The following is a 12,715-nucleotide window of genomic DNA, read 5'->3' as shown; positions in this document are numbered from 1 at the left end:
CATGAAGGACACCGGTTCAAATCTTTTGTTTTGAGCCAATCAATAATTTCACGCACAAACTCTATAAAAAAAGAGTTGCCTTTGTAGTTGAATGAGCTAAATAGTTGTCTTTGTAAGATGAAATGATTGAAGTTTTGGAAGACATTCTATTCATGATGGGATAATAGATTCAAACATGGAATAGTTATTATTCCTGCAGTTGTGGCAACAAAATAATATTTGTTTTAAATGTCATCACAAGTCTTTCATTCAATATTATTCCGCGTTTCCTTATGGAGATGAGCAGTTTTAGACAAAAGCTTGAGATTATTGGGGCAGAGGTTATCTTTTGAATTCTTTCATGACCACTGAAGAATAGTCAAGTCTGTCAAGGACACTCGGCGCGAATTGAAAGACCATGTCACTCGCCACAAAAGAATGTCAATGTTCATAAAACATCAATTTAGGTACCTTCTACTCCCAATAATATGTATCTATTTCGATATTGTTTGGAATAAATGCTTTTACTAGTTCTTTAAAACCACAAAATTTCTATATATATTTCTATTAATATAAAAAAATGAAGAAAAAAAATCTGAAATGGAACCCTAAAAGAAGAAAGGTAGATTTGAAGATAGATAAAAAGAACATGTCAAAAAGTTTAATCAAAACGAGCATAAAACGGAACCAGTCCCCAGCCCATCGGCCCTGATTTGGTAAAACGATCTAACTTGAAATTTGGACATTTTGAGATAAATCCATATCTTGGGTAATGTTAGGGCGCTCATTCCATTGGTGACATCCTCAAATCACCACCATGCGACCAACTAATGAGATTTTTATATTTTCTAAGACATTAGATCTGTTTAATAATTTATTTTATTCAAAAAGAAAAACGTCAAGTGTTCAAACTTAAAAGCTCTTTTTCTCGAAACAGCAATTTTAATTTCAAGTTAGATCATTTTACCAAATCAGGGCCGCCATGCTCTTTTTACTGCAAAAGTCTGACGCTCTACCAATTGAGCTATATGATCCTGATAAATGAAACATTCGTTATTATGTCAATACAATTGATTGGTGATACAATATACATACATAGCCACCTATTGCCAGTACACGGTGGTGCCAATATAATTATAGTTGCTCAAACTTTATTGAGGGCGTTTCTTTGATATATGCTTCTAGACGGGGTTTTACGGTATATTGATAAACGAACTTTGTCGTGACAGATGAGCATGTTTGAGTGCTAATATTGCTGACAAAAATAGCATACGTATGTCTTAAAAGATGTTTTGTCTATAATTGAAGACAAAGATAAAAAGACTCTACGATCCTTGATTGGTTAATTAGCGCGTACAAGGAAGGTCGATTTATCTGGTGCTGATCGGAGAAAAGGAATAGCAGTAAATGGCGAAAAATTACGTATTTTTACAAGGCAAAAAGCAACTTTTCTAGGCATTGTTGACATGGTGCCTTCGCGAAAGAAAGTTTCCTACTATTAAGACCTAACTTTTGAGATGGTTTATATGTTTGAAAGTGCAAAATTAACAATAAGGTGCTCGGTTCAGCAACTCATATCATCACGACACTTGTAAACAAACTGTGCTCGAGTTTGCTTGACAGATGACGTCAGACGCAAACTAGTCTTTTTATCTCTGTCTTTCATTATATCACTTATTAGCTTAATTTTGTCTTTACCATTCGGTTTTAAAGCTCAGAAGATGCATTGGTATGTAGTAAAGATTGTTTTCAATACAAAAGCAGATCATTAGGCAATCAATGTTATTGTCCTTTAATGCTCTACCGTCATAGGGAAAATGCCTTAACCGTCACAGTGAAAATTCTCTGACCGTCATAGAGCTCTAACCGTCATAGAGACAATAAAACAATGCAATAATAGCGAAACTATAAAAGCGGAATATCAAAGATGACAACTATAACATGTGTGTCGCAGATGTTGACATTGTTTATTGTTTACTGGAACGTTTTACAACAGAGTGTGGCCCAATGTAAGCTACTAATATAGTACCAAGCACTATCTGTGCAGTACTATTGTTTGGTTTGGTGACATCGTTTGCTACATAGAATGAACCAAATTTATCCACTAACGAGTACTATGGAGCAAGGGCGTAGCCAACTTTCTTGGAGGGAGGGGGAGGCAAAATAAAATTTTTGGGGCATAGACGAAAAACATTGCAGTCGCATCATACAATACATATACCGGTTTTGTTTTCGCGTAACAAATTGTATTTTACACTATTTTCGCACATGATCAGGATGAAAAGGGTTTGTGCATTGTGTATTGCATTTTTTCACTATTTTGTTCCATGATCGGGGTGAATTTTGGTGGAAAAGGGGCTCCTTGGTCCTTTTCTTTACCTGTGCCCTCCGGATTTTCCCTTTAATTTTTTGTCAGAGGGGCACTTTTTTCTTTCATTTTAAGTCAGGAGGGCACTCTGCCTTCCCCCACCCCCTCCCCGCTAGCTACGCTACTGCTATGGAGTGGTATAAATATGACTCAAAGATGGGGTGCATTATCGATTCAACCAGGAGGGTACAAATAGAAAACGTACATCGATCGTATCCAAAACACTGTCGACAACCAGGCCGAAAAGATGGTCCTGTAGAAAGCCACTTTCCCTGTTCGTCAGATGGGGATATAATCCATTAGCCTGATCCAGGGGCATGGCACCTTTGTTCCATAACCATTAAGGTATAGGACATTTTTTGTTTTTGCTATAGCCCCCGAATGAAATGTATTTACTTATGTTTGTACTCACTCAGGTAGCATTGTGTGTGAATTTTACATCCGAACTAATTAGTGGTATTCTTTTTAGTGTCTAAAATGGGCCGAAATGAGTGTTTTTCAATATTGCCGTCCATTTCTAATTACATGTAAAATAAAAAGGCTCATAAAAATTTAATAGCACTTAGTTCGGATGTAAAATTCACACAAAATGCTTTTTGAGTGATTACAAAGATAATTAAATACTTTTCATTCGGGGGCTATGTGGATTTTTTTAATGTATTCCTTGTACAATGATATTTCACAATAAAATGTCCATTGGAAACAAAAATGGTAGCCCTCCTTCAGTCAGGTGGGCAAGGTCATGTGAAAACTTTCTTTTTCATCCTGTTTCCTTCTTAAGTCTTGTTTTTTATAATTTGCATTCCTGTTCTATTTTTAGAGTAGCCATACACGTGTGTAAGCAAGTAGCCTTTATTTTATTTTATTTTTAAACACATGCATCGGTTATACTAGTCAGTGTCTATAGGGTGTACACGTCATGTCATGTCATTTAGGGGTTACTTCCGGTATAATAATCAAATTTCGTTAAAATACTGCTGCTTCCACAAATTCATCATCAGTCGGCTGCTTCCGCAAATGGTACAACGATCAACGATGCCACTTGCTATTAAAACCCTTAGGTAAATGCAACACTGAGGGATAATTTCACTGAGTTGGAGATAGTTCTTCATTTTACCATGCTCGCAATACTGTTTTCTTTTACGCATAGAAATACTCTTGAAGTACGATTATCGGAAAGGCAAACTCACAACATCTCAGCAGACTGGAAGAGCGTCGACAACTTGGTGATTGGGGAACAGTTTGCTGATTAAACATGTTAAAATTCTGTGTCGTCGAATCAAACGCTCATCTTGTATGTTTAACGATGGATCATTAATGTGTGTCAACTTGTTGGATACAAAGGAGTCTAAATGGTTCTCCATGCATTCCACTTAGAACTGGCGTACTATCACTATGATCGTCTTATGCATCGCTTTCTGACTTTGATCTCTCCCCACTTGCTCCTCATTTTCTCTCTCTCTCCCTCTTCCTTTCGAGATCTCTATCTTTCTCTCTCTCTCTCTCTCTCCCTCTCTGTCTCCCCCTCGCTCTACCCCGTCACTCCCCCTCCCCTTTCTCTCACTAATTTTCTATTCTCTTTAACTGCTTTGAGAAATTCGAGGTTAAATTATTGCTAAAATTCTATCAATATCGTGAATATATCAAATTAATTGACGGAAAACAATATTAACAATTGAAACAAACAAATCGTTTCGAATCAAATATATTATAATTAGTTTTCTCAACATTTCGTTTTGAGAAATTAGCTTATATCAAATGTGTCAAATAAATTACAGCGCTAGTCTAAAGTAAATTCTGGTTGATATCGTCGACTCCGTGTACGGGATTGACATACGTTGAAATGGATCGCCGGAACAACGGATTGTCAGCCTGTTGGGGAAAAACAACAACAAAAAAGAAAGCAGATAATCAAACAAAAGAAAAAAATACTCAATCAGTAAGGAGCGGATAACAACTTTTGCACAGTATTGTGGGACATGAGAACACATCAGACACATCGAATTTCATTCTGAATACGAGGAATGTCCTTCTAATATCAAATTATTTTGATTTTTTTTTTAAACTCGCGATATAATATTTTTATTTTTAACAGTCCTCGAAGAAAACTTAATAAATCTAATGATTTGTAGGCCTACTTAAAGTGTGTGTAGCTGGGAGGAAAAGCCGATCAATTGAACATTTTGACCTTTCGCATTGAAGTTATATATATATACATGTTTTCAACAAACAAAAAAAATTAGGTCGCCATTGAACTTAACACTGTTATTATCACATTCGACAGGTTAGTTTATTTGAATATATGAATACAAAACCCACCCAAGTCCATACTTGAGTTAAGCATGGGAAATTATTGCTATACACAGGCCTGTAATATGTATGAAAGAACAACTCAAATTCACCCTCTGTGTCTATTGGCCATGTGAAAAATAGCATGTATGAAAGAACCACCCAAGTCCATGATTTGAGTCTTGTAACACATTGATTGAAATCCAGTATGTATAAAAGACCACTTGTAACACATTCATTGCTGGAGAGTGACTTTTGAAAAAAAAATGGGTTTGATAAAGGACAGTGTGTGGTTTATATTAAATGGCAGAATGCTTATCAACATTAAACATACCTGTGTGCTTTATTTTGTATTATCTTACTAGTGGTAATCTCATTCCAACACTGTTGTCTTTGTATATTTTAAAATGAACCCCACCAAGTTCCTGAAATGCTAATCGTGATACCTAATACAGTTTAACCCACTCATTTGCACGTAAAACTTACCATATTGACCAGGTAAAGCTAACTGAAGGAATTAAAATGATACACAGGTTTTTTTCTCAAAATCACTTCCCATGGACTTGGGTGGGTTTTGAATTCATGTATTCAATTACTTGTATTGCACTAACAGTACAATGGTATAAAGGAGACACCCGCATCAGGCATAATACCCAAGAATCAGGGGCCCGATTTTATAATTAATTGAGACCCATGTAGAAAGACCCTCTTTAAAGAAACTTACAACAGCAAATATTTCATCTATACCAATCATGACAATTAAATTCAGATTTGGTCACATCGGGAATCGAACTCGGGTCTCAGGTAGGGACTCGAGCCACTGCGCCACAAATATGGCTTATGTTTTAGTAGAATGACAACATCTGGATACCTACCGATGTCCATTTGGAATTAGCAGTCTCCTTCCTGAATGTAGCATATTCATTTGAATCCTGGCAATATATACAAAGTCTAACTAGCATAATACACATGAGTCCAGCTAAAAGTACCAACAACACAATACTCATAATTATCCATTTGAAGTCTATACTGCTGACAGGTGGCTCAATGTAAATTATTTCACGACAAGCTATGAACAAACAAAACAACAATGATTGGCTTGTAACATGTGTAACGATTCCGACTTGGAATGAGTCGAGTGACTCAGACTCGGCTCGAAATTGTAGGTCCTAAAATGTGTCGACTTAAAAGTGTCGACTTGATTTATATCAAATCCAAAATGAATCTGACTCAAACTTCTGACAAGACTTGACTCACTTGAGACTTCAATGACTCGACTCGACTCGAGACCCCAATAAACGTCAAACTCCACCGTATTTCAGTCGTATTAAATGAGTTGAATATGTGTAGGTGCATTAGAACAGAGTATAATACATAAATATATCGTCGGGTGCATCACATACTGGTCTATCTTGAATTTTTGACTTTTTTGAGAAAATTCGTCGTCCGTATTCCATAGTGGCGTATAGTGGGGCGCCGCGAATAAACAACTTTTCGAGAAAATCGGGTTTGAAGAAATGCCAATTTAAAATCGAGTTGTGTAAATCAGACATTCATTATATTTTGTAAATGATGTGAAATTTCTGTAGTAAACTAAATAGATTTTATTGTTATATATTTTTCAAAAGAAATAAATACATACTATTGCTGGCAAACTGACAATAAAACTATACGTCACTATGGAAAACGAACAAAACGCAATACCCTAACCTTTTTCGTATTCCATAGTGGCGTATCGACCATACGCCACTTTTTATACATTTATAATTATGAAATATCGGCAAAATGAAAAACATCGTATTCCATAGTGGCGTATAGGTCCGATACGCGTACGCCACTATGACATACGATGTTTTTCATTTTTGCCGATATTTCATAATTATAAAATGTGTATAAAAAGTGGCGTATGGTCGATACGCCACTATGGAATACGAAAATGTCACTTTGTAACTATACGCCACATTTAATTAATTAATTACTAATTAATTAGCTAATTATGACTGATGAGACTTAGAAAAATGAAAGAGAACATCATTAAAGACATATGTGTGCCAATTTTCAAAAAATGACCAAAAATCACTATACGCCACTATGGAATACAGCCGACGAATTGGTATATAGTTCTTTTTTACGGAGCTCTTCCAATACAACAAATTACAGACCTCAATTTTTCCTAGATAATTAGTTACAAATGTCAAATTTAAACTATCTATTATATTTTCAAAATACGTATCTTCACATACTGATCTATCTCGAAAAAACACGCATTTCTAGAAAATCGCAATTGAAAATATTCGTATTAAGTTTACCTTTCTATAATTTAATTAGACTATGGATTTTCATGAAAGTGGTTTTAAATTAAAGCATATACTTAACAGATTTATTTAAGTGGAATCTTTAATTATATTTACGTATGTAATATTGCTTAAAACTACACTTTAAGTTGTAGTTCTGTATGTGAAATCGTTAATTTCCCGATATCGTATTGAAAGTGCATCACATACTGGTCTATCTCGAGATAAACCAGTATGTGATGCGTCTAAAGTCACGTCTTTGTCATTATTGTTCGCGAAATCGAGATAGCCCCCAAGATAGACCAGTATGAAACGCACTTTAAATACGATATCGGGAAATTAACTATTTCACATACAGAACTACAACTTTAGTGTAGTTTTAAGCAATATTGCACACGTAAATATAATTAAAGATTCCACTTAAATAAATCTGTTAAGTATATGCTTTAATTTAAAACCACTTTCATGGAAATCCATAGTCTAATTAAATTATAGAAAGGTTAAATTCATACGAAGATTTTCAATTGCGATTTTCTCGAAATGCGTGTTTTTCAAGATAGACCAGTATGTGATGCGACCGACGATATGTACTGGTATTTTGTGTAAGGTACAAAACGACCACATTTCAAGCACCAATTTGATAAAAACAAAACTTCCTGTGGTAATGCAGTTCAAAATGAATTCTATAAACTATAATGCATATTGTGCAAGCATAAATGACTCGACGTGCAATACCTTGATTTGACTATATATGCAATGACTCGATTCGACTCTACCTGACTCGATAGTTTGAAATCACTCGCATCGACTTTCAGACCAAGAGTCAAGTTTGGTGAATCAAATCTGAAAGCCATTTATTATAACCCATGTAGGATACGCCCTACTTTCTTCGAAATAATGGAATCTTGGAATGATATAGTAATGTATTGGAGGGTATAGCTAATTTACCAAATGAAATATTTGACAATTTTCAGCTCAAGTTCATACCTTGTGTTTTTTGTACGTATACCACAAATGCGCCATCATTCTTGGTAGTATAACCATACTGTATTGTGCAGTTACTATCTACCGGATGTTGACATAAAGTCAGTGGTTCAGCAGCCACAGTCACTGTTAATAAAGGAAAAAATACAAATTAGAATGTGAATGTTGGGCTCTTTTTGGCAAAGTAAATGATTCTACTTTTTGTTTATTTGTCATCACTCCAAAATCTCTTTTGATGGTCCTGTTTACGTGTACAGAGTGCACTCTAAATTACAAGGATTTAATTAAATAAACCCTTAAAGCCACATTATAACATTTGCTGAGGAGGACGCCCTCACTGAATGTTTAAAATTCTTTTTTACACGATTATATTGTACTTTATTAAACCAATATACTCTGCAAAAATCAAGACTCTAGGTGCTGTAGTTTTGTCAAAATCCGAGATTTTGAATAAAACGATGGAACCGGCGTTTTATTATTACGATGGAATTATTAGTCGAACGCATACACGATGTTCATAACACACACAGTACGTACACGGCGTGTGGGACGGTGATAAAAACAACAAAGGGTCGTACCATAACATGACCGAAGGAGTGGTTCGTATTGGCGACATGTGCGCTGGTAGTAAATTCCAATTTTCTTTGCTTTGCCGTAGTTGTTCGGCTCAAAAATAAAAGGGGATATATCTGACTGTAAAAGCTAACATTTTATGGCAAAGAAATGCTTATCTATTTTGTTTGAAAATGTTATAATATGGCTTTAAGGTTGCAATTAGGGACCAATCAATTGTAGATTTAAAATTAATCTGATAGATTTGAATTTAAAATCTTTAAGATTTGATTTTAAATCTGTAAGATTTAACCTTAAATATAATACTCGATTGGTCCCTAATCACAATCCCGATTTATAGTGTGTGGGGGATAAAATGACTCTAATTTCGCTAATTGTATGGAAAATATCGAATAAAATGCCATGCATTGGATTATCGCAAAAGTCAATGAACTTACGTATAAGAAAGGTTCATTGTCTTTTTGCAGCAATCTGTGACATCTCATCGACCAGACTCAAAACACATTGTCCCGTTCTTAACGTCCCCTTTAGATCTCATAAACTCTTTCTAGTCTTAATATAAAAGTCGTTGACTTATTTTCTGGAAGCATGATAAGGACTGGATTAGGTTAGTAAACAAACAAATAAATAAACATACAAATAAAATGCCTTACCATTTTTGATACTTTCAACTGTCTGTATATCAACGGAACAATTTTGACATTGTTGAGACGACAATAACCCGGAGTCAAAAACTTTACATAATACGCATTCACGAAATGACGAGCAAAGACCGAAACACGTCTGCAAAATAGGAAACGTTGATGATGTCATATTACATTAAAGCCATATTATAACATTTACTGAGGCGGACGCCCTCACTGATTTTTTAAAATTCATTTTTTACACGATTATATTGTACTTTATTAAACCAATATACCCTGCAAAAATCAAGACTCTAGGTGATGTATTTTTGTCAAAATCCGAGATATTGAATAAAACGCCGGAACCGGCGTTTTATTATTACGATGGAATTATTAGTCGAACGCATACACGATGTTCATAACACACAGTACGTACACGGCGTGCGGGACGGTGATCTACACAACAAAGGGTCGTACCATAACATGACCGAAGGAGTGGTACGTATTGGCGACATATGCGCTGGTAGTAAATTCCAATTTTCTTTGCTTTGCCGTGGATTTTATGGCAAAGAAATGCTAATCTATTTTGTATGAAAATGTTATAATATGGCTTTAAATGATACGATAATATTGGATATTTTTGATTACCTATAACCAAGATTGAAATGAATCTTCATACGTGTTGGTAAATAAAGAGTGATTTACGTTTAAACACTCGTTCAAGACAATAATAAATTCAGATTTATCCCATATTTCAACATGGAGACACATGTTCTCTCAGGAGAAAGAGGAATCCAGATACAGAGATGTTGTGATGATGGCGTAGACCTCACGAAGGCACTCGCTACAACCTAACCTAGACCAGGGGTCAATTTCACTAAAAATTACGAAGCTTGCTAAGTGTCAAAATCAATCGTAACTTACGACGCATGCATCGTAAACTCTTTACTGTTATGACTTACGATCTGTATCCTTCGTATTAAAGTAATAGGGATTTACTACATGGACCCTTCGTAAAGTTACGTCTAATAAAAGGGTATTCGTAACTTACGAATGCTTACCTGACCCAGCAAACACAAAACGTTTTCGACATCATTCGCAATAGGTTATAAAAGGTTGTCAGAAAACGTTTAAATGTCGGATTATATAAAGGGTATATTAAGAGTATAAAACGTTTTCATAACCTTAAAAACATTTTTGATAATCTACTGCTCAGCAAACAAAAATGTTTTACAGAAAACGTTTAAATATCGGGTTATATAAAGGGCATTAAACATTTTAATATCATTCCAAAAACATTCTTGAAAACTTGATACAAAACGTTATAAACAGAATGTTATTTTGGGGTTGAAAAAATATTTTGCGAAAAATGTTTGCCCAAAATATTTTCAATAACTTTTTAAAAATGTTTTCATGACCTTTATATAACCCGACATTTAAATGTTATTAAAAGGTTTTGAAAAAAACATTTGAAGAACATTAGTGTGTTTGCTGGGTTCAAATATTTTAACATAATGTTATTTAAGTATTGACACAATATTTGGCAAAAATGTTTGCAAAAATAGTTTACAATAACATTTTTTGAAAACATTTAAAAATATTTTTGTAGGCCTAGTGTGTTTTCATACAAAACGTTTTAAAACGTTATCATGACCTTTATATAACCCGACATTTTAATGTTATTAAAACGTTTTTACCTAAACCAAAAGCCAAAATATAACTTATTTAAAACGTTTTAAAAACGTTTTTTTGTGTTTGCTGGGCGAGTTAGTGAATTACTCTCTAAGGCCTCAATCGTACGATCTACCACAGAGTATAAGAGGGCGCTTTTTGAGAACGCAAACCTATGACAAATTCACTTCATGTTGTCTTTATCATGAAGGTCGCTTGAATGTCTGTTCAGATTATATTTTCGGAAAGTGAACCCTACGCGTTTTTGTAGTTAAAATCTCCAACAGTAGATTCTCTTTTGAGTGAATTTCGGGAACATTAATTGTTTATTTACACTTTTTTGTGATCATTAATGTTTTGTCTGTGTACGTATAATGTATAAGTACACATCCATCCCATCCCATCACAAAAAATGTGTCATCCCATCACAAAAAAATAAAGTGTTATGTTTTGGAAAAGATATGCAAAAGAATTGTTTGCAAGCTCCAGTTTCCTTGGAACACCGTGCTCACATTGAGCGAGTAATGTATTATCCTTAAATGGCACTTGAGTGCTACACTATCGTATGTGGCACGTACGATAGTGTTGCATTCTACACTTATTTCTATTTGAGTGCAACACTGTCGTATGTGGCACATACGACAGTGTTGCATTCTACACTTATTTCTATTTCAGTGCAACACTGTCGTATGTGGCACATACGACAAGTGTTGCATTCTACACTATTTCTATTTGAGTGCAACACTGTCGTATGTGGCACATACGATAGTGTTGCATTCTACATTTATTTCTATTTGAGTGCTACACTATCGTATGTGGCACATACGATAGTGTTGTATTCTACACTTATTTCTATTTCAGTGCAACACTGTCGTATGTGGCACATATATACGACAGTGTTGCATTCTACACTTATTTCTATTTCAGTGCAACTCTGTCGTATGTGGCACATACGATAGTGTTGCATTCTACACTTATTTCTATTTGAGTGTTACACTATCGTATGTGGCACTTACGACATCTAAATCAGTAAATAATTCATCGATTTATATAGTTTATATTATTAAAATCAAATTGCTTTACATTCCCATGTCATTTTATGGGAAACAAACGGCTACGCAAAACACAAAATATGCCCCTCCTGTAAAACTGTCCAAACTGCACTTACGATAGTGTAGCACTCTGCCGACGATCTATTATCAGGCTTCAACATAAAAAGCCCAAGTTTGGGATGTTTTCCCAAAATATGTATAGGCTATATCGATTGTTCAGAACCAGAAAGCCGTAACTCACTATGACCAGCTCTCGCAAAATGAGCATAAAGTTGGCTCCTTGCTTTGGTCTTCAAAAATAAGTTTCCTTCACAACGTCTAGCGCCTTTTGCTTTCTATTGAATTTTGTCATGATTAATGGACTGTATCTTCTATAGTGCCCTGGCGACTTAATGCTCATTTTGTGGGAGCAGGTGATAGTGAGTTGAGGCTTTCTGGCACTCAACCCTCGATATGTACATTAGGCTGAGTTCACATAGAAGTATACGGTATACGGTATTCGCTATACGAAATACGATCATTCGATCAGGCTGAGTTCATATAGGAGTATACTATGTGAACTCAGCCTGATCGAATGAGCGTATTTCGTATAGCGAATAGCGAGTATGTCAGTTTACCCATTTTCTTCGTCTTATCAAATGCTTGTAACTTTACTTCTTGAGGTCACATTGCATTCAATGAGGTGTCATAATGTGCAGAATTAGATAGTGCATCTATTTAAAAAATGAATTTGCCCACATATGGTTAAGGTTTTTAAAATTTGGACGGTATACGCTGCACTAAAATCGAACACGCGCGATTCCCACTATACTATACTATACGCAGGTATACGGCCTTTTCGAATAGCTCTTATGTGACCCGGTACTATGAAATTACCTTGCT

The 12,715-nt window shown here is 35.0% G+C and overlaps 1 protein-coding gene across 1 annotated transcript in view; it reads right to left on the bottom strand.

Annotated features, from left to right (window-relative positions):
• Nucleotides 1-3,175: 3,175 nt before the first annotated feature.
• The window catches only part of LOC140162813 (integrin beta-2-like), a 40,334-nt gene continuing 30,794 nt past the window's right edge, over nt 3,176-12,715 (bottom strand). Inside the window, exons 20-23 of the mRNA XM_072186116.1 lie at nt 9,141-9,270; nt 7,918-8,040; nt 5,512-5,705; nt 3,176-4,219 (exon numbers count right to left, since the gene is read on the bottom strand). Coding sequence (XP_072042217.1) covers nt 4,133-4,219; nt 5,512-5,705; nt 7,918-8,040; nt 9,141-9,270 — 534 coding nt within the window. The 3' untranslated portion in view covers nt 3,176-4,132. The remainder of the gene's footprint in view (nt 4,220-5,511; nt 5,706-7,917; nt 8,041-9,140; nt 9,271-12,715) is intronic.

The sequence above is a fragment of the Amphiura filiformis genome, chromosome 10, assembly GCF_039555335.1.
Source record: "Amphiura filiformis chromosome 10, Afil_fr2py, whole genome shotgun sequence".
Classification (NCBI taxonomy): Eukaryota; Metazoa; Echinodermata; class Ophiuroidea; order Amphilepidida; family Amphiuridae; genus Amphiura; species Amphiura filiformis.
The sequence above is the reverse complement of the archived record's forward strand: the minus strand, read 5'-3'. Positions and strand labels throughout refer to the sequence as shown.